This window comes from Papio anubis, chromosome 13, assembly GCF_008728515.1.
Source record: "Papio anubis isolate 15944 chromosome 13, Panubis1.0, whole genome shotgun sequence".
NCBI lineage: Eukaryota > Metazoa > Chordata > Mammalia > Primates > Cercopithecidae > Papio > Papio anubis.
Window position 1 is genome coordinate 27,209,466 of NC_044988.1, and position 25,968 is coordinate 27,235,433.

The following is a 25,968-nucleotide window of genomic DNA, read 5'->3' on the forward strand; positions in this document are numbered from 1 at the left end:
TGATCACACCACTGCACTCCAGCCTGGGTGACAGATTGAAATCCTATCTTATAAAAAAAAAAAAAAGTACCTGGGAAAGAAAAAGTAGAGAATCAGATATGTCAGGAATTCATGTTCTCAAACCAAATCAAGATAGGTTTTAAAATAATCAAGGTTATTGCTTTTCACTTTGTGAGATGTTATAGTTTAAAAACTACCAAATATAATGAATAGAATTTTGCCAGGAGGAGGAAATAAATTTTGTTGGGTGCTGTGAAATCAAATCAAATCAAATCTTTGTTTTGTAGTTCAAAAGGATTGTTTGTGTTAAAGAACTAAACCCTGGCTGTATTAAATGTTTTTTCACTGCCTTTTAGAGTGGATTCCATGGCCTGCTTGATAGACATGGTAGGCCAGGTTGTTGGGTTCATCCACCATCTACTTTACCAATTGAATGGCCCCATTTAGGCCTATAATTAGCATGTAAATGATAGCTTCCAGAAATTGCCTTCTATATTTGGATAGAAACATTTCAGTCCTGTGCCAACAATATCATAACTTACCCGTGTTCACAAAATGAACCTAGTTAAGTTCTTGTTGTAAGTGGTAGACCTCAACAATTTCCCAGATGGTTTGATTTTGAGTTAAATTTAACTTTTCTTCTGATGAGGTTAAAATCTTTTGAAATCATTTGCACAGATAAATTTGGTTATGACAGCTACAGAGTTGGTGGCATAATTATTCACAAAATTACTATAATCCAGTCAGTGAAATTCCAGAGCCCTTCATTAAGATGCTATTGACACATCTGTAAGATATACTATACGATGTAATTGCATTCATTTAACTGTTTGACAATAAGTCGTAATAGAGTTTTTAAAAAATTTCAATATTGAGATACTTGGCAAAATGGATGAAATTATTACAAATCCCTCAAGACAGGCTAAGTGAAGCTTTATCTAGAAAAGTAAGTGTGAGGTTTTAGCATTCTTAGAACCCAGCACTGTTTTGAGAAATAGTTGCTAAATTGCAAAAGCATGCCTGCTGCAGATACTATATTTGGTCTTCATCTCCCACAAAAGGCAGAATGGCCATGTGTTTTTAAATAAGTTTTTAGCTGACCAATACTTTTTTTCTTAAAGGACCCATCTGGTTAGTTTTTTCTTTTTTAAAAGACCCATCTGATTTAATTCAACTTTTGGCTTTCACAAGCAGCAGAGATCAAGCAGCTTCCAGTTTTTCCCAGTGTGAAAGTCTTTCTGCTCCCAGGAGCCTTCAGGTCAGGGCTAGGGACCACCCTGTGATAGCATACAGGCCTGCAGCTGAACTTTTTCATTGCTATCTGGATGGTAAACATCCAAATCTCTCGACTCAAAGATTTCTGAAATCTGCTTTATTTTCTGATCTTTAGGCCACTGTAAGGGGAGGGGAGGTTCCAAAAGGGACCACAGAATCAGCCATTTTTTAGAATGAAGAACAGGCCCAGAGAGCCTGTGATAGCAGCTCACACAACAGCCAGTTGCAGACTCAGGTATGAAACATTACGCCCCTTCCAGATCCCTGATAGAATGTATTTCATTATACAGCCCCCTTATTTTCCCTATTTTGCTTGAGGTATCTTAAAATATGATTCTGAGAGACATGATGCCACTCCCTAATTAATAGCATGGGACCAAACATTTCTTTGACCTGTGTTTACAACCAGCTTTCTGTCATTTTGCCTTACATTTGTTGATAGAGTATTTTGGTAACTCAGCACGGGAGCCTGACTCTTATATAGATTGGGGCTGATTTTCAGAACTAGCTAATGTCGAACCAGCCATAGTATCTCCTCCTCTCCACAGCAGCTCTTCCTTCACCTCAGACATCACTGCCCTGCTCTGTACTGAAAATGTAGGCCCCCAAAAAAGAATGCTCACAGCTTCCCTGACATCCACATCTACACCCTCATCTTCACTTGTACCCATTTTCACTTCCCTCCCTTGTTTTGAGAGCAAAGTCTGTCTGATTACAAAGTTCATGTTCTTTTCATGGTGGGACAGAGAAGACTATTCCTACACAATTAATGTCGAAGATGCAAGTGGAAAGTAAATGAGAAAAGCCTCTGAAAAAAATGAATATTAGACAAAGCTAAGAGACATTTTTAATGTTTTAGTCTCTAATTCCACACCCTAATAATGAAGACATTATTATATTTCATTACCCCATAAAGCTTTCATTATCACTGAAGGAAAATAGGTGCAAATGCCTTCCTGATTTTTACATGTACTCCTCAAGAGGGCAGGTGACCGTCTGGTGACCTTTTTTTTGAGACAGAGTCTCACTCTATTGCCTGGGCTAGAGTGCAGTGGCACAATCACAGCTCATTGCAACCTGTCCCTGCTGGATTCAAGGGATTCTCATGTCTCAGCCTCCTGAGTAGCTGGGATTACAGGCATGCGCCACCATGCCTGGCTAATTTTTTTACTTTTAGTAGAGACAGGGTCCCACCATGTTGGCCAGCCTGGTCTTGAACTCCTGGCCTCAAGTGATCTGTCTGCCTCACCTTCCCAAAGTGCTGGGATTACAGGTGTGAGTCACTGTACCCGGCCAGTCTGGTGATTTCTAATAGGTCTCCAGGCTGCCTGTGATTTTGTATTAAAAAAATCAGTGCTGGGGTAAACATACAATGTGATTTCTTTCTGGCCCACCTCCCATAGGGAGTTCCCCTGGTCAAACACTTCCCTGACCAATGTAATGTAATAAAATGTAAAGACCAATTTAATTGTCATGTCCAAGGATAGACATTATAATTGGAGTCATTGTTGTGGCTCACTTGGATGGAGTTACAAAAAGGTCAGTCCTACCAGAAGATAGATTTATAGAATGCAATTCACAAACAGCAGAAAAGGAAGAATCTAGGTCTTCCTCTTGCCTCTCAAGGGCTCACTCTGCTCTAGATGAACCCCTCCTGAGCCTGAAGAAGACAGCAGGCACTTTTAGCAATCCTCTGCTAATAAGAATGCTGACTTTGCCCTACCCACCTCTGAGACATAGAGACAATTAGCCTGATTTTCATTGATTCCCAAGCCAAAGTGTAGATCCATGAGGTGAAGAAGAGCTGCAGTTTAAAGCTTACATAACTCTTACCCGTTTTTAACCTATGCCACACTTATTTAACCAACTCCTAATAACAGACAATATGGTAGTTTCCACTTTCTCAGTATTACAAATATTACTGGAATGAATGATGATAGCTAAATCTTTGTGCATAACCATGATTATTTCCTTATGATAAATCCCTAGATGTAGAATTGTTATGTCATAAAGTATGCATGTTTGAGTGCTTTCTTTTTGATTCATGTAATTAAATTTTTATTAAAACATTGTGCCAATTTACCCTAATATAAGAGCACATGATAATCCTTATTTCCTTGCATCCTCACCTTTCCAGGGTAATGTTATGTGTGTGTGCGTGCATTATGCATGCACACATATATGTTTATATATATACATTTAGTCATACACTGCATAATGACATTTCAGTCAATGATGGACTGCATGTACAATGGTAGTTCCATAAGACTATACTGCCATATTTTTACTGTACTTTTCTCTCTTTAGATATGTTTAGGTACACAAATACTTACTATTGTGTTGTAACTCTTGACAGTATTTAATACAATAACATGCTGTATGAGTTTACAACGCAGGAGCAATAGGCTATACCATACAGTCTAGGTGTGTAGTAGGCTATACCATCTAGGTTTGTATAAATATTATATGATGTCCTCTGAAGGACAAAATTGCCTAACAAACACATTTCTTGGAATGTATCCCTGTCATTAAGTGATACATGACTGTATATACATATATATGTACATTTGAATGTATTTATTCAATTATCAATTAAAAAATTTGTCACTTTAGACTAGAAAACATTAGTATGTATATATACATATATATTACATATATTGAAAAATAAATCACTTAGACCAGAAAACATTTATATGTACATATGTACATATTATATATATTTAAAAGTAAATCTTTCACTTTAGACCCAAATATATATATGTATATATAAAAATGGGTATATATATTTATACATGCATCTAAAGTGAAAGATTTATTTTTTAATTAATAAATTGAACAATACAAACAGTATACAGTATAAATACAGCAATTAATATAAACATCACACTCCAGGGTATTATGTTTTTGAAATATTTTGATAGACAAATGTATTCTTTCATTACTTTTAAGATTTCTTTTGCTGGGTGTGGTGGCTGATGCTTGTAAAGCACTTTGGGAGGCCATACATGAGTGGATCGCTTGAGCCCAGGGGTTTGAGACAAGCTGGGTAATAGTGAGACCCCATTTCTACAAAAAATGCAAAAATTAGCTGTACATGATGGTGCACACCTGTAGTTCCAGCTACTTGGGAGGCTGAGGTGGAGGATCTCCTGACCTTGCGGAGGTCAAGGTTGCAGTGAACTATGATCACACCACTGCACTCCAGCCGGGGTGACAGAGTAAGACCCTGTCTAAAAACATAATGTCTTTTATTATAATGTGGTTGGATATATTTGTGCATTTATTTTCTGGTTATATTTCTTTTTTTCTGATTTGCCTGTATATATCCTATCCATTTTCCTATTGCTTAGTTTACTTTTTGCTTATTAATTTATTAGATTTATATATTTATTTTAAATGTATTAAGACTTTGTTGCATATGTTGCAACCTTTTTTTTTCCCCTCTGGCTTGACATTTGCCTTTCAGATTTGTTTATGTGGCATTCCTCATTTGAAGAATAAAGCAGAACCAAATGTCTTGGTTTGAAGATTGAGATGAAATGGGAGGGCCACAAATAGTGATTTCTCTTTGAGCATTGTATAGATACACATGTAACCTGATACTACACAAAAAGTAAAAGCTCAGGGACTGTCAGTGATGTGGTGGGATATGCCAGAGGGAAGTGATTTGTGGACTTACTGGAGAGAGACTTCTACTAGAAGTAAGTGCTAAACAGATAGTGCAGAAAATATCCAGAGAAAGATATACAAGAGAAGGAGGGAAAGGTAGGGATATCTATGCAAAAGGAAATAAGGTATGTTTCCTCTGGTGAAATTAGAGAGACTTTATTAATGTGTGAATTGTCAATTTCTAATCGCGTGAGTTGAGCTTGTAGCTCTAGAGGCCAGCAAATACTTATTTGTTCTGTGAGCTCAGAAAACCAGAGGATCCCCAGAAAATCTCAATGTGAGCATCAAAAAATAATGTGGCATCACCCAGAATTTAGGAAAATATTTCTTTAAAATGCAGTGATTGTTAAGTCTGTGAAATATTCACAAGATAGAAGTTTGGGAGTGGAGAAGGGAAGTGGTATTTTCAGGTTCATAAACACACTTTGGAATAAATGTTTGCCTAATTAAGCTTATTAGTAAAACTGTAGGGAAAGAATGCCTGGTCTGTCTTTTCAGATGTCTCCATATTGCTGTGAGAACAAATTGCTGATCCAACAATGTTCCATGAAATTACTCAGAAAAGTCATGAAAGAATGGACTGACATAAACACTATGTTCGTGTAAACTATGTGTCAGCAACTACCAGTTGTGCTAATCTATCTTGCCAGTAATTTTCTCATAAGTTGGCATGAAACACAGAAGGTCTCAACAAATAACTGAAAGAAAATGAAACAGAAGGAAAACAAGAATATCTCAGGCTGCCTTACTCATATTTAAAGCAATGTAGAATTCTTGTACTCATAAATGATGCTGAGTTTAGCTTGAAAAACTCAAGAGTAGGTTACTTTTCCATACTTAGCTCCTTTATTCTTTGACATGAAAACTTATTCCACTTGACAGTATAATTTTCCTTGTTCTGGTACAAAGCCACCTTTTTGTGCTCTATAATGTGTTGATTATCTTGTCAGCAATTAATGGCCTTTCTATTTCTACTTTGCTCTCAGCTGCTCTGCTTTAATAATGCTGGGACATTAATATCCTGAAGCAGTTCTCTTCCAGTGTTCCCAGACATCATGAAATGTGATAGGAAATTCACCTTCTCTCGTGAATCTTGTCTACACATTGGTTTTCTGCTTCCTTAATCTCTTTATAGCAGGGTGTCTTGCTGTTAAATAGCCAACTATTTATAAATCTCTACAGAAACTTTCTAGACTTGCTCTTCTATTTGAGTGAACTTCTAGGGCTGCCTTTAAAACTTCAGAACCCTAGGTATTTTACATGTAGTCATATTTTCATTCTGTAAGGGCACAATTAAAAAGATTTTAAAAGTGGAAATTTGAATCAAAGACTTAAATTTCAACTTTTTTTTCCTAAAAGGGAAAAATTTTTGTAAGAGAAAATGAAGGAATAGAGAAAATTACCAGCAAGGGCTGTGTTGCACAATATTAAACACAGTTTCTGCTATTAAGATGCCAAAACTATAACAGGAAGTAGAAGAGACCTAGAGGTCATTTTGAAACATGTCGTTGTTTCATATAAAGGTGACATGACATTCTGATTTACATAGTAAATGCTAGAGTGAGGCCAACTCTTTATATTCCTGAACTAGAGCTCCTTCATTACACAAATACCATTCAAACAAGTAAAACCCAAGTCAATGACTTATAAAAGATTCAAAGAGGAAGAAGCATTTGAGGTGGTCATTGAGAGAAGCATAAGACTTCCTTGGGTATGTATAATGATTTCTGCAACAAGATCAATGAGATATACTTTGCGGTTGATAAATGCTGAGGGAGCTTTGGAGGAGGAAGGCAGAGGGCAGAAGACAAGGATTTGAGGAATGAGAAGCCACACTGGAGTGAAGACAATAATTGAAGATACATCTTTCCAGAAGTTTGGAGGCCAAGGAATGGTAGGGATTGGCAGCTTAAATGGGTACTGAGATGAAAGGAAGGTTTATTGTTCATTTGTGTCAAATGCAGGAGACTAACATATATTGGCAGTATGCAAAGGCACTAATGGAGATTGAAGATTTACGAGAGAGGGAATAATTTATGAAATAAGTTCCCAGAGGAGGCAGGAAGGTGAGATCAAATTCCTAGATGGGCAGGTTGGTTTTGATGAAGAGCAAGGATAATACTTTCTTTGTCAGATTGATCAGGAGATGAAGAGAGGCAGGTGAAGATTCAGAGAGGAACAGAACCGAAGGAGCTTGTGTTGGATGCCTTTATCCTTTGGGAGATGAACCCATGAGATCACATCCTAAGAATGAGGCAGGGAGGGTCAAGTTGGAAATTTGTGAGTGAAAATAGATCTGAACATCTGGGATGGGGGATGAGGAAAAGTCAACGAGAGATGAGATGCATAAAAGGCTTTCCCAGCAGAATGGAGGGGACAGTGGAGATTAGTCTTATTTTCTCCAGCTGTGCTGAGAAGACTGGGGTAAAGATGAAAGCTACCCTGGGTTTCCAGGCATTAGGAAGACCAAGGTGGAGAAGCCAGGAAGACCTGCAGGTGGGGAGTGTATGACGTGGAACCAACTGCATCATTGACCATAATCACAGAATGGAGGCTGGATAAGCTGTGTTGTGGGGCAGGGAAAGGATCAGGGGATTTGCACGGGGGCTGGTAAAACTTGATTTAAGTTCTTGGAAATAGGTAAAGGCACAATGTAAGAATGGGAAGCTGTTTCAAAGGGAAAAGTCACAGCTCTTGGTTTTAGTAAATACCATCATAAAAAGCTCCAAAAGAGGCCAAGCATGGTGGCTCGTGCCTGTAATCCCAGCATTTTGGGAGGCTGAGGTGGGAGGACAGCTTGAGGTCAGGAGTTTGAGACCTGCCTGAGCTACTTAGTGGGATCCTGTCTCTGCAAAAAATGAAAAATAAATTAGCTGGGTCTGTACCTAAGCTACTTGGGAAGCTGAGGTGGGAGGACTGCTTGAGCCCAGGAGGTGGAGGCTGCAGTGAACCATGATCGTGCCACTGCACTCCAATCTGAGCAACAGACATGCTCCAACCTGAGCAACAGAGACCCTGTCTGGAAAAAAAAAAAGAAAAAAAAAAAAAATATATATATATATATACACACACACACACACACACTCCAAATCAGACTCAGCATATACATGTCCATAAATGTGCTAATATTCACTCTAGCCAGGTAGTCCTGGTTTTAAGTATTCACACTAAAATCCCTTGTAGGCCAAATTGCTCAGGTGCTATGCTGTAAGAGATTACAGTTTATCTTATCCAAAGGCAGAAACATTTAATTTTCCTTTTTCCTTTGATGGAATTATGTTCTTCCTTACCATCAACACCTATTCATTCATAGTACAGTTTTCTGTCTTAACTATTATTGGGTTACTAACAGGAGAACCCACTCTGTTCCAGAAATTGCATTGACATGAGGAATTAAGAAAAAAAAAAAAAAAAATGGAGCCGTATTCTCCAGAAGCTTACATCTAAGGAGATAGGTAAGTAGACAATTTCAACATAATGCATTAAGTGCTATGAGAGTAGTATGATGGTGATAGGTGCTATACAAGACAAAGATTCTAGGTTAATTGCTTTGATATAACTGCCACCCTTTAACAAGGTTAAACTGGATTCTTTAATGTAGACCTTATTGAGAGTTTCTAATATGTTACTGTGCTTTGTGAATCTTCGTGTGTGGAGTAGAGATCCAGTCTGCCAAGTTCTGCAAACTCATCTGACAACAGAACTCTTTTTCAATGAAATATCTCAAGGGATTTGTGCTCCATGGGACAGAAGATGAGAAGGGCTGACACAAGATTCTCACCTAGTGAAAAAAAAAGTATGTATTTATATTTTTAAAAACTGGTTGGATGGGGGCTTTCTCTCAAATACGTAAAGGACTTTTGAAGTTTTTTTTTTTTAGTCCTATGACAGAGTAAAGATACAGACTTAAAAGGATTTACCATGAAGATTTTAATGACTGCTGGGCTGATTATTAAGCCTGATCCCAGTGAAATGGAATACCTTTAGTCATTTTCATTTTTGGACTCTTTAACAGTTTTTCTCCAAAAGAAATATTTAATGAATACAATATCACATTCCTCTCAGTGCTTCTAATTAACAGACCACTGAAAGATCTTTGTTAAAGGAAAGGCTAGCTTCAGGCCAGAAGGCATTGCAGGATCTAATATGTATGCTACCATGGGTGACCAAGCGTAAAGATAAACTAAGGATTTGAATATATAAGGGCTAATGTTTGCATCCATTGTTATGGAATTTCTGACGATCACTCTCTAGTCTTTCCTAATATTTGGCCTTTAGGAAAAGTGTTTTGGACTGAATTGTTCTCTCTCCTCATTATCCTCCTTAATGTGTGAAAGTCTCACCTGCTCTCTATTTCATAAAGAGGAAAAACAGATCCAGAGGACCATTTCATGATTCATCCTTTTTCAAAATGTTTCTTAAAACATTAAATACAGTTTTATTATTGTAAGCTGTTTATAATTGTATAAAAGCAGCCATTTCTTTAAGAAAATCTCATCTTGTTAAAATAAAGATTTAACTCTGACCTGATTTTTAGTTTAAAGAAGTTCACAGCAAAAATCAGGGTATAGAATTATCCATGTATTAAAGAGATGTTGTCTATAAAACCTTATGAGGATCAGGACTAAGAAAAAAACATTCATTAGTCTTTCTCTCTCTGCTCAGCTAGATTTAATAAATGATATGTGTGGGAACTATGCTAAGAACTTTATATGATGCATTGTCTTTGGTCTTTACCATATACTATGGATATATGGGTATACTCCTGGTATACCCATTTTACACATGAAAGAAAAGTAAGGCTCAGAAAGGTTACATAACTAGCTCAAACTGTAAAGCCATAAGTGCCAGTGAACCCACAGCCAAGTGTCTTATGCATTATGCTACATTTTCCTCTAACCCACAGCTTTCCTTTGTCTATGTTAAAGCACCTTGAATTTTGACCCCTCCTAGGAGCCAAAGTTATTTCTAAACTAAAACACCTGAAGGTTAAAAATAAAGTCTAAATTTTTTTCAGGAATCCTGAGCGTTAGGGCTGGACTCCCCTTCTCACCTGATCCTATACTTTTGATGTTAGCCAGGCAAGGGCTAGGAGGCTTTTTACACTAGGCTTAGTGTAAAAAGCATCAATTCTAGAGTCAAAAAGACCTGGATCTGCTTCTCAGTTTAGCCACTTAATAGCTGTGTAATGTTGAACAATGTCCTTAATTTTCTGCCTGAGCGTTCCTCATCTGTTAAATGGTGCTGGACTGCTTTCCTTCCTAGGGAGCTGTGGCATCAAATGAAGTGCTGGAGAGTGCTCAACAACAGCCTGTTGTTGGCAGCTGTGATAATATCACACAGAATCTGTCTAAAAGGCTACTTTGCTAGAATGGTCTAAGGGAAACTCTTAGCATTGCTTCATCCCTATAGTTTGTGCCAAAGATTAAACTACCCAGGGAAGATAGCAAGGGGTTATTAATAATCAGCCCATTGTCCTTAAAACAGGCTGGGTAAATGCAAATAGGAGAAAGCAAGGGAAAGCAACATCCAGAGTGGGAGGCCATCAGAAAGGGACAGGGGAGGCAGAAGGCAGCCATAAAGAGTGAGGGAAATAAGAGGAGAAAAGCTGAAAGGCTGGACTTCTTTACAGTTCTGCATGAGCTGCTGCTCACTCACCTCCGCTCTGGTCCCGTGTGACAACTCACTGAGAGGTGGAAATAATGTTCATGAAAATAGGTCCTGTCTTTGATTTGGGCCCTGAAGAATCACACCTGACGCGCTTTAGAAATGGGTTCAGAGGTCACAAAGCATAGGCAGGCAACACATGTGTGCCAGGCTCTTAGTTTAGGCATTCATTTCTACTAGATCATCTGGGAGACCTTGAGCTAGACTGCATTCTAAAATGTCAAGGACATTGAAAAGAAATACTTTACTTCCCTCACAGGAGTATTGTGAGAATTAAATAACAAAAGGTACCTACACCCCAAGGCAGGCTTGAGGAACCTCATTTTCTCCAGGTGCACAAGAACAGGCCTTCCCCAAGATTGGAGAGAGATCTTGGCCACCCAAAGATACCCTGCACTAAAAGGCAGGCTTCAGAGTTGACTAGACCATGATTCAGACCCCAGCTCTGCCACTTCCCAACCTTAGAAAGTCTACTCATTCATTCTTTTATTCATTCATTGACCACATAGGTACCAAACAAAATGTATTGAACAGAATTTTACTCATGACCTACTTTGCACCAGGGCACAGTGCTAGATGCTGTGGATACAGAGATGAACAAGACCGACAAGGTCCCTGTCCTCATGAATGCTATATCTTCACAGGAAAAGAGATGAACAATGAACAAGTAACAAACAAATGAGATAATTTCAGGTTGGGATAAATGTTATACACAAAATAAACTGGGCAAACTAATGAGGAGTAATCTGGGTATGAAGAAAGTGGTTATAAACTGCGCGGCGGTCAGGAATGTTACTTTCTGAGAGGAAGCACTTGACCTGGGATAGAAGCGTGGGAGCCAGCTTGATATGGGAATGGCTGGGGAAGGAGGCACCCCCTGTGCAGAGCACTGGCCCTGGGCCAGGAAAGGCCTTGGGACTCAAGGAACAGAGAGAAGGCCCACGTGACTATGTGGACTCTGGGACTCTGATTGTGGCAGAATGAAAGCAGATGAAGCCAGCAAAGTGGGGAGTGATCCAACTGTGCAGGACCTCAAAAACCACAGTATGGGATGAAGTTTTACTCGGAAGGCCATAGAACAGTTACACACAGGGGAGGGCCAAGATTTGATTTCCATTTCAAAGAAATGATTCTGGCTGCTGCATCTCTCTCTCTGGAGTATAGAGAGAGTAAGGTGGAAGAGAAGATCCAGCTACAAAGATATTGAAGTCGTTTAAGAAATGATGGCAACTTAGACTAGGGTGGTGGCTGGAGAGAGAGAAGTGGACATGTTTGAGATGAATTTTAGGGGTGTCACTGAAGGGTTTCGTCTGGAATTTGGGGAAGAGTGGCAATGAAACAGGAGGAATCAAACTATTTAAATTTCCTGAAACTTCAGTTTCTTCCCCTAAATTTGATGTTATTGTAGCGTATTAAGGACTAAACAAGAGAGCATGTGCTGCCCAGCACAAAGTAGGTACTTGATAAATGGCCAGCTTGTCCCTTGTTCTGACCCAGGTTGAACTCTGAACCTTCTAGAAGTTCCAGCAAGTTCATTTCAGGACTCAGTCATTAGAAATTCCAACTATTAAAAAATGTATGCTAAGTCAATAGGTTCAGAAAAATCTCTTAAACTGTCATCAGTTTGGAAGTAAAGTCGATACTGAGTTATTAAACCATCCAGAACAGCCAATATGAAGCTTCCAGACAGACTGTAACAGCTGGCAAGTGTTGGCCGTATGCTTATTTGGATGCTCTGTGACTTAAAACTCCTTTCTCAATGGCAAGAATTTTTGGAGAAACATGTACTCTCTGTGGACAGAAACCACATGTGGAAAACAATAGCTTAGGTTTGGGTGTCATAACTCTGGAAAACTCTTGATCTCTGAAGCTTTGACAGGGGTGAGTCACTCACAGTGAAAAAGCTACCTAGGGGGAGGAAGACCATTCATCTAACTCTGTTCCTACCCAGCTGTATGGTCACAGGAACATCTCCCAGCACTTCAGGGAGGTGGACCTGGGCAGGGACACTACACAGACATATCCTTGCACAGGCATTGGCTACCACAGAATCTGCTGGGCTACCATGCCTAGTTTCAGTGCAACTCAGCTGCATATGAGCCTGAAACACACGGTCTTTCTTATTGCTCTCCTCTTTTCTGCTTTTATTGTAGTTATTCAGAGCAATAGTTCTCTATGTTGGATGTTACAATACCCTGGTGCACTTTATAAAATACTGATTCCCAGGCCCCACACCAAAAGATTCTGACCTAATCAGTATAGTAGATGCACCACCCAACTGATCCTTCAGGAATGAAGGGCTTATTCTCCCAGTTGCTGAAAGTGTAGCCAGTGGACAGCACTCGACTTGTTAGTCATCTGTGGAAAGTTGCCGGGCATTTCAAGGCAATACCCTCTTCCTGAGGTAGCCAGCATCCAATGACCAATCAATATGGGACTGTAAAGACAACATTGCTCAACCCAGGACAACTCTGAAAGGCCATACCAGTTTCAGAGCTCCCTGTAGGTCAGCTGAAGCCTTCCTTGAGAACGCACTGCAGCCTGACAGCTTCTCCTGCCTGATCGCCTGATCCTGCTTCCTTTCCTTCCCTTCCTTCAGTGGTGATCCCAAGAGCAAACCTCATAAACTTCCTGCAAATAAGTCTCCATCTCAGGGTCTGCTTTCCTTGGTTTGGGGTAATACTTGGACATCAGCATTATAAAGCTCCAGAGGTGATTTTTTTTTTTTTTTTTTGTTGAGATGGAGTCTCGCTCTGTCACCCAGGCTGGAGTACAAATCTTGGCTCACTGAAACCTCTGTCCACCTCCTGGGCTCAAGCAATTCTCCTGCCTCCGCCTCCCGAGTAGCTGGGACTACAGGCATGCACCACCATGCCCGGTTAATTTTTAAAATATTTTTAAGTAGAGATGGGGTTTTATCATGTTGGCTACGCTGGTCTCCAACTCCTGACCTCAGGTAATCCACCTGTCTCTGCCTCCGAAAGTGCTGGGATTACAGGTGTGAGCTACCATACCTGGCCCTCCCCAGGTGATTTTAATGAAGGTGAATAATCCCTGCTCAAAAGTCAGAATGTGACAATCAGTCAACAGACAATTAGTGAGCACCAACTGAGTGCCAAGTACATTGCTAGGTTTTTGGTCCCAGATGGAAAATTGAGAGAAATTAAGAAAACTGACTCTGATTGCAAAGCTAGCAAGTGGCAGACTTGGGGTTTAAAACTAGAGAGATTGCTGTGTCTATTCTCCTAATCACTATGTTATGCTGTCTCCACGATGATGGAAGGGAAGCATAGGATGCCAGGGAACCCTAACCTCGCCATGCTGTATAGGCGCGGAGAGTGGGGTCAAAGAAGGATTCTTTGAGGAAGTGAGGTTTAAGCTGAGATCTAAATAAGAAGAATGTAGGCAGAGGCAACAGGGAATGCAATAATATAAGGTAGGAGAGAGCAGAGTGTGTCCCAGGAACTGATTGCTCAGTGTGATTACAATGGAAAATGCAAGACGTAAACCTGGGGAGGTGGCTGATGCTAGAGCATGCCTTTTCTCTAAGAGCAAAAGGAAGCCAAAGGGTCCCTGCAGGGGAGGGTTGCAGCTTGATAACTCTACTGCTGGACAGAGACAGATTGCAGGGGAGCAAGAATGAATGGCAGGTGGGAATGGTTTTTAATTTCAATTGTCAGATTCAATTTAAAGACCAATGGTTCTCATCCAAGGATAGGATGACACCTCTAGGACCATTTGGAAATGTGTGGAAATAATTTTGGTTTTTGCAGTAATCACAGATGCTAAACATCCAGGAAGGTGAGAAATGTTCTCACCACAAAGGCACAACTGTCCTCTTCAAAATGCCAAGGGGGCCCTCATAGGGAAATTATGCCATAAGCAAAGCACAGAAGGCTTAACTGTAGAAATATAAATGTTCTAAGCCATAACAATGTGAAAGTTCAGTAACTGTATATCTGCGAGAATTTGGGAAGTCAAGGGGGTAAGAGAGGTGAAGGGAAATGCAGAGTCGGGGAGATTTATTCATTTTAACATGGTGGGGTGTCAAGAGACACTGTCTAAAGGTTATGGATCCAAAAATAGATGGTTTAGTATATTAAAGTTGTAAAGGGAACCAAGAAAAAATGTTCAAAATAAAAACAAAACTAAAAATTTTGAGGAAGAGAGAGAAAAGCACAAGGAATAGAAGGAATAGTGTAAGTTCCTTCTCTTTCATAGTAGGGAGTCAGCCAACACAGTTAAGGTTAATGAATCAAGAAATGGAGGTGGAAATATATTTAGAGTTATAGAGGAAGCCATCAGTGAATCAGGAAGAAAAACCATTAGAAAAACAAGAGGTGGAAGTGAATTTTAAATATTTATTTAATTTATTTTGAGATGGAATCTTGCTTTGTTACCCAGGCTGGAGCATAGTGGCACGATCTTGGCTCACTGCAACCTTCACCTCCAGGGTTCAAGCGATTCTTGTGCCTCAGCCTACTGAGAAGCTGCGACTACAGGTGTGTACCACCCAACCTGGCTAATTTTTGTATTTTTAGTGGAGATGGGGTTTCACCATGTTGGCCAGGCTTGTCTCGAACTCCTGACCACAGGTGATATGCCTGCCTTGGCCTTCTGAAGTGCTGGGATTACAGGTGTGAGCCACCACACCCAGCCAAATGAAGCAGTTAGTCTTACTGTTTGTTTATTTTGAGATGGAGTCTTGCTCTGTTGCCCAGGCTGGAGTGCAGTGGCATGATCTTGGCTCACTGCAACCTCCGCCTCCTGGGTTCAAGCAATTCGCCTGTCTCAGCCTAATGAGTAGCTGGGATTACAGGCACATGCCACCATGCCTGGCTAATTTTTGTAATTTTTTTAGTAGAGATGGGGTTTCACCGTGTTGGCCAGGCTGGTCTCGAACTCCTGACCTCAGGTGATCCACTCGCCTCAGCCTCCCAGAGTGTTGTGTGAGCCACTACACCTGGCTGGAAGTAGAATTTTGAGTTCAGCAGTAGGGACTAGTGAGGGAAACTCTGACTTCTCATTTTATCCCTTGTCTTAAATATATTTTTGTATGTTTATTTCAACCTGTATATGTTATATAAGTAAGTGAACTTCAGTTTCCTGCCTTACCCAATGCATGCTTCTATGGTGGATATCAAATGGTTCTTTTACTCTCTGAGAAGCTATTTCTGTGTAACAGGGACCTGCCAAGAACTAAGGGCCACTTTGAGACAGGTAGCCAGAGTTTTCTAGTGTTGAACTGTACTGTCTCCTCATCTGCACTGGGGCTGAATCCATAACTCGTTCTTTCTGAGTGCTGTAAGAACTTCTCTGCCCCCACTGGGTCTAGATCCATTTTTCCCTAAGTGGTTGTGGGGAACTGTGCAGTTGCTGGGCGGCTTGGTAGCTGGCCTCCAGAAAAGAAAAGGGCAAATTCCCAGGGGCACCGTTATCTGCTAGGAGGTGTGCACCAATTCAGGTATAAGCAGAGACTCACTGTAAAGGAATGGGCAGATTCCTAAACAACCCATGTTTGTTAATAGAGGATAAAGTGGGGTGGGGTGAGATGAGTGGAGTGATGAGCAGGAGTTAGAATCCAGCATGGCCTGAATTTTAACCATCTAAACAGTGGCTCCGCTGGGTCTCTATTTGCCATTATTTTTTACAGCAACTGGTAAAACTACTCCTCTGTCTTTTTATGTAGCCCTTCCATGGGCTTTACATGACGTTGCATGGTAGTTAGTTGCTTATGTATCTTAATCTTCTACCATCTGTGATCTCTTCTTCCTCAAGGGTAGGATCTGAGCCTCATTTTTATATTCCTTGTACTGAGCATGTACCTAATAAACACTGGGTGAGTAAAGAAAATGAATAAGTATATAAATAAATAAATAAAGCCAAATAAATAAATAAAATGCTTATTATATCCTCCTTTAAAAAAAATCAGCATAATAGGACATAGAGTGTAACAAAGATTCCATTACTTTTGGTGCACCCCTGATTGTGGGACTCTGGTATTTGCTTGTGTGTGTGTACGTGTGTGTGTACATGCGTGTGTGTGTGTGTATTACCATAATTGCAAGAGTTACATAATTGGTAATGGGAACTCAAGTTAGGCCTTTGGGATCCCTAAGAGGTGCAGAGAAACTTGGATTTCTCCAGGACTAATAAATCGAAGAGGAAAGTTCAATAATGCTGCTGCAAGAGTCCATCTATAAGATGACATTTATAGGAAGAAAGGCTCATTCAAAAATTATTTGATATTGTCTAGGCAATGAGCTTAAAGAGCAAGAGTCTAAGCTAAGGGTGGAAACATGGTACTAGAAACACCTGTTTGCTTCCTCTCTCATCCAGGGAGCTGAGCATTATATCTCAATTTAGTTAGGTGATCAAAGACTGATAGAATTACGCAAGGAACACTTACAACACTATCTACTTAATTTGCATACAAATAAAAAGAAGCCGTTTCTGTAAGATTGTGGTAAAAGGCAGATGCTTCTACTCTGCTAGAGGTATTAGAAATTAGTTTAACTCTTTTAGAAATCAGTAAGTCAAGGAGACTGCCGTGCCATTCCTGCCTAGCAATGGAAAATAGTTTTTCTTCTTTCCTAGCAATGGAAACAAAAGACTTTCAGAGGTCTTTGATTAACCATGGTAAAGATTTAATGATGTCCTGGCGGGTTTTGTAATGGACTAAAAGTAACCAGGCAACATTGTGATAGGAGTGGTGTACTAGATTTCTTTAGCAGGAAGTTATAGATGGACACAGCTATGATTCTATCCAGATGGTTGTAACTAAGAGAAGTTCAGGCTATGAATGTCTGTGCAAGTTCTACTGTTTCCCCAAGTTTGCAGCTTCCCCAGGGGAGCCTGCACTTTGGGTAACTCCTGAATTTGAATATGATAGTCTGATTCATTCATTCATTCATTCCTTCCTTCCTTCCTTCCTTCCTTCCTTCCTTCCTTCCTTCCTTCCTTCAACAATGTTTATTGAGCTACCACTCTGTGAGTTATCTGTTTGAAGGACAGCACTTTCTTATTTTTCTTTGAGACCCTTTCTTACACAGACAGGATGCTCAAGAGATATTTGCCGACTGACTGACACAGGTTGAAACAAAATGGATTTTTCCCACACTGGTTTCATTCTGAGTTGCAGTTGACAGAATTTATTGCATCTGTAAAACTTCTTTAAGTTTATGAGTTGCTAAGCTTGAGAGATTACAGCTTTCTTTTCCATTCCCCTTGCAATAAAGATCTCTTTTTATATTCTCATTTCTATCAAAATCAGATGCTGACAGTTACCTTATGTAAATTCTCTCTGGCTAGGGAGGTGTTGGTTCTATATTTTTTAATGAGCTTTCTCATCCTGTGTTCAGCTAGAGCCTTAGGTTGTTAACCTTAAAGCCTCAATGCAGAACCAGGCTCACTGATTTCACCTTTTCAAAATACTAGCATTCCCACTAGTGTGTGTATGTGCATTTGAGAGAGGGAGGGAAAGAGAAAGAGAGAGACAGAATTATGACTAAAGTTTCAAACTAAAGTTCAGCTGTTGAACTTGGACTATTCATGTACTCCCAGTCTTTGGATTAGTCTCAGGGAATTTAAGAGATAAACAAAAAGCAAACTCTAGGTGGCTGTGATTCAGAGACCCAGAAAACAGAAAATAACTGAAGGATTAATCTGTATGTGGCTGGGTGTAGGGTGTGAGGGTGAGGCCGTAGGCCTGAACAAAAGGAAAATAATATCTCACCAGTTGACAGTAGCTAGATGGATATTCACAAACTAGTCCAGCAACTAAACATGGACACAGGACAAATTGGCTCTACTGTACCTTGGTAGGCATGGGCTTCTTAAAGGTGATTTCAGCTTGCATCCAAACACCCCTTGGGGACTCCAACACAGACCAGATCTTCTCTTGAACCACATGGTTCTCTTCAAAGATGTAAACGGCTAGGGTGTCACTCATTTTTAAAAATCCATAGATGGCATAATGAAAACGCAGACAATACTGCAGGTTTCCTGGTAGGGAGGGCCCATAGAGCCTTCCAATGTAGCCAGGCTGAGATGTGAACTTCGTGTTGGCTAGCAGGTAATACCCTGCAAACAAGATAAAGCATATCAGCAATGCAAAATAATCCAATCTAGATTAGCAAGTGGTAAAATGTGATTAAAGTAGTAGAACTAGACAGCAAAGACTACCAGCTATGCTTTAAATGATAGAAAGCATTTTCTAATGTCTGTGGCTTAAGTGACAGAAAACATCCATGCGCCTCATTGAAATGAAACCTCATTTAATTCTAAGTAAACCTTATAAACCAGTACAGATTTTCTATAGCACATGCCCAGATTTCAGTCATTAATTAGGATTTACACTTTTCACAAAACAAAAAGGATGAAATCATCTTGGAGATACCAGCTGCTTGGGTCAACCATCTGACTTAGATTGTATATTCCGAGGACTGAACCATAGTGAATAGAAGGCCCAGAGCAGATTTTTTTCTTATTATCTCTTTAGTGACCTATAGAGATGGCAGGATTTCAGGCTGGCCTGGCAGTCTTTGTGGAAGTTTGTGTCTGGGCAGAGTCTACTCCTCTCTTGGTCAAATGTTAAAACTGCCCTTGAAGAGCAGGTTTTTCATCAGATGGATCCTCCCATGTGCTGAAGATCTGTGTTCTTCCTTTATTCCTTCTAAATAACAAAGAAAAATAAAATCAGGAACCTCCCCCTCCCACCATCCCCATGGTCAATTTAAAATGAGTTCCTGTATCCTGGAAAGCCTGGGCAGAAAAGAAAACAAAAACAAAACCCACCTTCTTTTTCTCTTTCTTTTTTCTGCTCCTCCTCCTGTCAGTTTTCTTTTGGGTGCCTCAGTCTTTGTATATCGTTTAGTTTTACCCAGTTATTTAACTCAAAAGAAGAGAAAGACATGCCAGAGCTCTCTCTCCCTCCCTACACCAAGAGGCCATGTGAGGACACATGATAAGGTGGCCATCTGCAAGCTAGGAAGAGACCCCTCACCAGAAACCACCCTGATGGCACCTTGATTTTGAACTCACGGCCTCCAGAACTGTGAGGAAATAATGTCTGTCGTTTAAGCCACCCAATCTGTGGTATTTTGTTATGGCTGCCTGAGCAGACTATTATGGGTGGCCGTACAACAGCCAGAACAACCTTTTTGAAACCTAAGTTTCATCTGTGTTTCTTCTGCTTAAAACCTCTCCGTGGCTTCTCATGTCCTCTATAATAAAATTCCAAATGCTTCCTGTGGCCTGCCACACCCAGGATCTAGCTCCCTCTCTGACATCATTTTCCTCCATTCTCCTCCTCACCATTCCTCCCCACGGTGCAGCCATACAGACCTTCCTATTCTGTGGTGTGACCAGCTCTTTCCAAATTCGAGGCCTACACAGATGTTGTTCCCTCTGCCCGGGTCACGCCCACTATCCCAGCTAACAGCAGCTTTCCTCAGAGAAACTTTCCCTGAATGCTGAACCAAAATTAGATTCTTCCCTCTATTCTCTCTCAGAGCTCTCTCTTCATTTCTTTCTACTGTGAAAGAAGGGGATCAGAACATGCCACCCCAAACTATGTCACTTTGGCATTTTGATTATTTTGAGGTAAAGTCACTTGAGAAACAGCAGAGGCAGGAAGGACCCTTTGACCTCCCCTTTTCTATTATACTTAAAAGCAGGTCATAAAATTTCCTACGAACAAGGTGCTCTCCCTGTCCCAGAAAGGGAAGAACATTCTGTCACTAAAGACTGGGAGTTGACACCAAAATGGATCTGTACAGACAAACTTACTAACATAACCCTCATCTTCCATTAGTTTCCTTCATATATTTCCTAGTCACTTTCCCACAATTTACTGCCCCTGGAAACTTAAGCCCTCTAACCCCCCTTTCTTTTTTGTCCTGCTACTTCTCCACAATTTTATTATCCTTTGTTTAAAATGGTATTGAAGCTCTCAGGCCTATCTGCTTCTTTGGGTCTTCATTGTTTTTATGAAGGCTCCCAAGTACAATTAAAAATATTAAATAAAATGTGTGTTTTTCTTCTTGCTAATCTGTCTTACATCGCTTTAATTCTCAGGTCCAAACATGGAACTTAAGAGAGTAGAGGAAAAGTTTTTCCTCCCTGACAGCAGCACTTGCCACAACCTGTGATTATAAGTTTGTTTGTGTATGTATTTGTCTAATATTTCTCTTGCCCACTGAAAAGATTGTCTGCCAGTGAAGGTGGGATTCACTTCAGACTTGTTCACTATTGTATTCCCCAGGAGTTAGTCCACTTGAATGTTTTATTACTTTGAAAATTGACAAACTGAGAGTATGGTGAGTCTTTTTGTCCCAAACAGGTCCCCGTTTCATCAGTTCACTGCTCCCAGAACTCAAATGGTTCTCTAGAGATGATTTTCCAGTTAATCAGCCCAAGGTCAGAATAGAGTCGGTAGGGCCTTTATTTCTACAGGTTGGGCAACCTCTAAGAAAAGAATACAAAATTACAAGCACGAAATTGTGAGGGCTCTTTCAAGGCCTTTCTCAGGGCTGGTACAAGGCAGGGGCCCTGGAACCTAAGCTTCACCAGCTCCATGGTAAACTCACCTCAGTCTCCAGTATATAAATATGTGTTGAATAAGTGAATGAGACACTGAACTCCTTGAGATCAAGCTCTTCGCACTTGTCTACACTGGGTTGGGCTCCACAAAGGCTATCATTAAATTAATAGGTAATCCCTACACAAGGAGCACTCAGACTCCTGTTTCCAAAAGCTCCTTTTAAGTATATCCATCAAGTGTCCACTCAACATTTTTTAATAGCTTTTCCCCTCCACAATAGATTTTTTAAATTATAGTAAAATATACATGGTATAAAAGTTACCATTTAACCATTTGAAAGTGCACAATTCAGTGGCATTTTGAGCATTCACAATGCTGTGCAACCATCACCACTATGTAGTTCCAGATCATTTTCATCACCCAAAGGCAACCCCATATTCATTAAACACTCTTATTCCCTCTGCCACGGCCCCTGGCAACCACTGAAATCTTCTTTTTATCTGTGAGAATATGTCTCTTCTGGAGATTTCATATAAATACAATTCAACAGATTTTTTTCCTTAAAGGTATTGCATCTAAAGTGAGTTCCTAAATATTTTACAAGGATTTGCCTGTTTAATTAACTAGCAAATAGGTCTGCTGACACAGCAACTTGAATTTCAATTTTAAAAAATTGTCAAACACAAGATTACTGATTGTCTTTGCTTCTTCACAGTTGCCTTTTTTCTTTAAGTCAATGTCTTTGCAGGTATGACGTAGGAATGGCCAATAAAGCTTACGACTACCCAAGATGTACCCACATAGACAGATGCCTGATTTACCTAAGCCTGTAGTGTGGTCTCCAGCCCGATACATGTTTGGTTTTACTTTCACTCGGGTCCAACCTGGACCTTCTTTATCTTGGTAAAAGTTGCAGAGATCTTGCTCAAAATTGCAGCTGGCTTCCACAGCACTGAACAGAAGTTCTGAGCAAAGGACAAACAAAGTTAATGACAATCAGTCCCAAAGATCTCAAAGGACTACATCAACTGGTTGACAGATATTTATATATACACATTTGTACCAGGGGAGACCGAAGAAGTAAAACACAACTAAATATCTTTACCCAAAGGGCTTGCTGACAGGTTAGCATCAAACCAGCGTTTCAACATGACAGGAAAATTGTTCTTTTCCTTTCTAAAGGGAGGGGAGAAAGGAGCACTGTTCACATTATAAAAATGAAGTACCCGATTTCAAAAGAAATTTCCTTTCATGACTGTGAACATTTATTCATATACTTCTTCACAATTCACAATTCATTCATAAAAGTTTTAAAATAAAAAACGGGAAAAGGAAGATATTTTATGGGACTCAATTTGTTTCTAAGATGAAGATTTTAGATATTTTACAGAAATAATTTTCCTTTGTTGCTCAATCTTTGTGTCAGAAGCACAGCTGCCGTCTACATTGCCATCAGTAGTAGGAGCTGATCTGCTTGAAGAAAGTCATCACTCAGTTTAAATCGTGCAGGTCAAAGAGTCACAGATCTGTCATGGGTACTGCTATTGCTTTGACTTCACCGAGTTCTGGTATTATTTACCCTGTTCTATAAATACCTCACCCCAGATAGCCTGGAGGGAACATAAAAGATTTCTGCTCTTTAAGAAGACATACAAATGGCCAACAGGTATATAAAAAAGTGTTCAACATCACTAATCAGCAGAGAAATGCAAATTAAAACTACAACAAGATATCTTAGAATGGCTATTAATAAAAAGACAAAAATTAACAGATGTTGGTGAGGAGGTGGAGAAAAGGGAACTCTTACACAGTGTTAGTGAGAATGTAAACTAGTACAGCCACTACGGAAAACAGTGTGGAGGTTTCTCAAAAAAATGAAAATAGAACTACCATTCGATCCAGCAATCCCATTACTGGGTATCTACTCAAAGTAAAAGAAATCAATATACCAAAAAGATATTGCACTTGTATGTTTATCTCAGCACTATTAACAGTACCAAAGATAAGGAATCAACCTAAGTGCCCATCAACGGATGACTGAATAACGAATCATATGTACATACAAACTGGAATACTATTCATCCATAAAAACAATGAAATTATGTCTTTTGCAGCAACATGGTTGTATTGGAGGTCATTATCTTAAGCAAAACAAGTCAGACACAGAAACACAAATACTGCATGCTCTCACTCATAAGTGGGAGCTAAGTAATATGTACACACTGATACAGAGTGGAATGATAGACAGTGGAGACTTAGAAGGGTGAGGGAGTAGGAGGGGGTATGGAAGATAAGAAATTACTTAATGGGTACAATGTATGTTACTCCAGGATGGATACCTTAAAATCCTCACTTAACACTATGCAATCTATGCCTGTAACAAAACTGTACTTGCACCACATACATTTATACAAATAAAATACTTCTGCTTTTTTGAGAATAACTTTTAATCCTATCAACAAGTGGCTTGTAAATCACGCTGTTCAGATTGCCCTCTTAGAACAGAGGGGATGTGACTGTAGCAGTTGGGATATATTGGGTGCAGCCAAGTGTGATTCTTCTCTGCATGCTGACACACATGTCTAACAATCCAGAATTATGGAGAGAGGACATGTGTTGAATAACTGGAAAATTATCTCTAGTAAACATTTGAGCTCTAGGAGCAGTGAGCCGATGAAACAGCTCACTATAAAAACTTACTGTATTCTCAATTTGTCAATTTCTAAAGCAAGAAAGCATTCAGGTGGGCTGAAGAACTGACCCAGATTAAAGTGGATGAAAGACACATGACAACCAAATGCTACCAGGGATGCAAGATTCAATCTTGGTCCAGAAGAACAAATAGCTGTAAAGGTTGTTATTGGGGCAATTGGAAACATTGGTGTATGGACTGAAAGTAAGTTGATAATGTTGTATCAGTATTAAATTTCCTGAACTCCATAATTATCCCATAGTTATGCTGAAGAACGTGTTTGATTATAAAATACACACTAAAATATTTAATGGTAAAGGGGCATGATGTTTGCAACCTATTTTTTTTTTTTTTTTTTTTTTTTTTGAGACGGAGTCTCGCTCTGTCGCCCAGGCTGGAGTGCAGTGGCCGGATCTCAGCTCACTGCAAGCTCTGCCTTCTGGGTTTACGCCATTCTCCTGCCTCAGCCTCCCGAGTAGCTGGGACTACAGGCGCCCACCACCTCAGGTAGATAACGCAAACATGGCAAAATGTTAATTTGTAGAGCTGGGTGAAGAGTATATAGGAGTTCTTTGTAGTTTTCCTGCAAATTATGTCCAAGTTTGAAATGATAGAAGATTAAAGAGCTCCAAGAAAATTAAATTTTAAAAAGTAACTGATTAACAACACATTACAAAAAAAAAAATTAGGTAAAAAGTGTTCCTATATAACTAGAACCTGATTGTATCTCAGGGGATATGCCCTAGGAAGTGCACCAGGAGCAAATCCAGATGAGCCAGACTGGAGAAGAGGAAATGAAGAGAATTCTCAATGCTCTAAGATGGGTAGATTAGCCCACACCCTGGTCTGCCTAATTCTGTCAGCACCAGGGTATATCTTTAAGCCCTGAAGATAAAGTCTGTGAAAAATGAACAAGATGTTACACAAACAAGGATCCTTTGACATTCTCCCATGGATATTTGAGACCACAGGAAACCCCATTAAAGTATTCAGTATTAGTCACCCCTCTGCTACTGGGTAATAAAAAAACAAATAAAAGTCCCAAATCTACAGATGGCCATCTAACTCAGGAAATGGGGTGGCACTGCCAAGTGCCATGCACGAAGAGAAGAGTAGGTCAGTTCCTCATCAGGAATGAATCTTCCCCCTCACAGTCTCCTTTTTTTCTTCATTCTTTCTCCCAGCTAGAGAGGGTAGAAGAAGGAATGAATCTTAAAGCAGTGCTCTTGGGCAACTGCAAGAGAATCTTAACTCAGTTATTAGATGTGTGGGAGGGGGTGGAAGGTGGCATAAAAACGTGAAAGTTTACAGAAGTTTTATTCATAAGCACCAAAACTTGAAAGCAACCAAGTTATGTCCTTCAGTAGGTGAGTGGATATATAAACTGTGGTATATCCAGACAACTAAATATCACTCAGCGTGTAGAAGAAATGAGCTATCAAGCCATGAAATGATACAGAGTAAACTTAAATACATATTACAAAGTGAAGGAAGCCAATCTGAAAAGGCTACATACTCTATGATTCCAACTATATGACATTCTTGAACAGGCAAAACTATGGGGACAGTAAAAAGAACAGTAACTGCCACAGGTTGGGGGGAAGGAGAGGTGAATAGGCAAAACAGAGTTTTGTTTGTTTTTTGTTTTTGAGACAGGGTCCCACTTTGCGGCCCAGGCTGGAGTGCAGTGGTGCAATCTTGGCTCACTGTAGCCTCTACCTCCTGAGTTCAACCTATCCTCCTTCTTTAGCCTCCTAAGAAGTTTTGTATTTTTTTGTAGAGACAGGGTTTCACCATGTTGCCCAGGCTGGTTTCCAACTCCTGGGCTCAAGCAATCCACCCTCCTTTGCCTCCCAAAGTGCTGGGATTACAGGTGTGCACCAGCATGCCTGGCCTGAATATAGAGGGGGTTTTTAAGGCAATGAAAATATTCTGTATGATACTACAATGGTGGATACATATCATTATACATTTGTCTAAATCCATAGAGTATACAATACCACGAGTGAACCTTAATGTAAACTGTGGACTCTGGGGGACAGTAATGTATATGAAGACAAGGGGACTATGAGAGACCTCTGTACCTTCCTCTCAATTTTGCTGTGAACCTAAAATGACACTA

The 25,968-nt window shown here is 39.9% G+C and overlaps 1 protein-coding gene across 2 annotated transcripts in view; it reads right to left on the reverse strand.

Moving 5' to 3' along the window:
- The window catches only part of MAMDC2 (MAM domain containing 2), a 171,829-nt gene that overhangs the window by 55,213 nt on the left and 90,648 nt on the right, over positions 1-25,968 (reverse strand). For both annotated transcript variants that reach the window (XR_002517629.2, XM_009188920.3), the window contains exons 8-9: positions 21,976-22,119; positions 18,428-18,693 (exon numbers count right to left, since the gene is read on the reverse strand). Coding sequence is in view for 1 of the 2 variants with exons in the window: in XM_009188920.3 (XP_009187184.1) it covers positions 18,428-18,693; positions 21,976-22,119 (410 nt within the window). In the remaining variant the exon portion in view is untranslated. The remainder of the gene's footprint in view (positions 1-18,427; positions 18,694-21,975; positions 22,120-25,968) is intronic.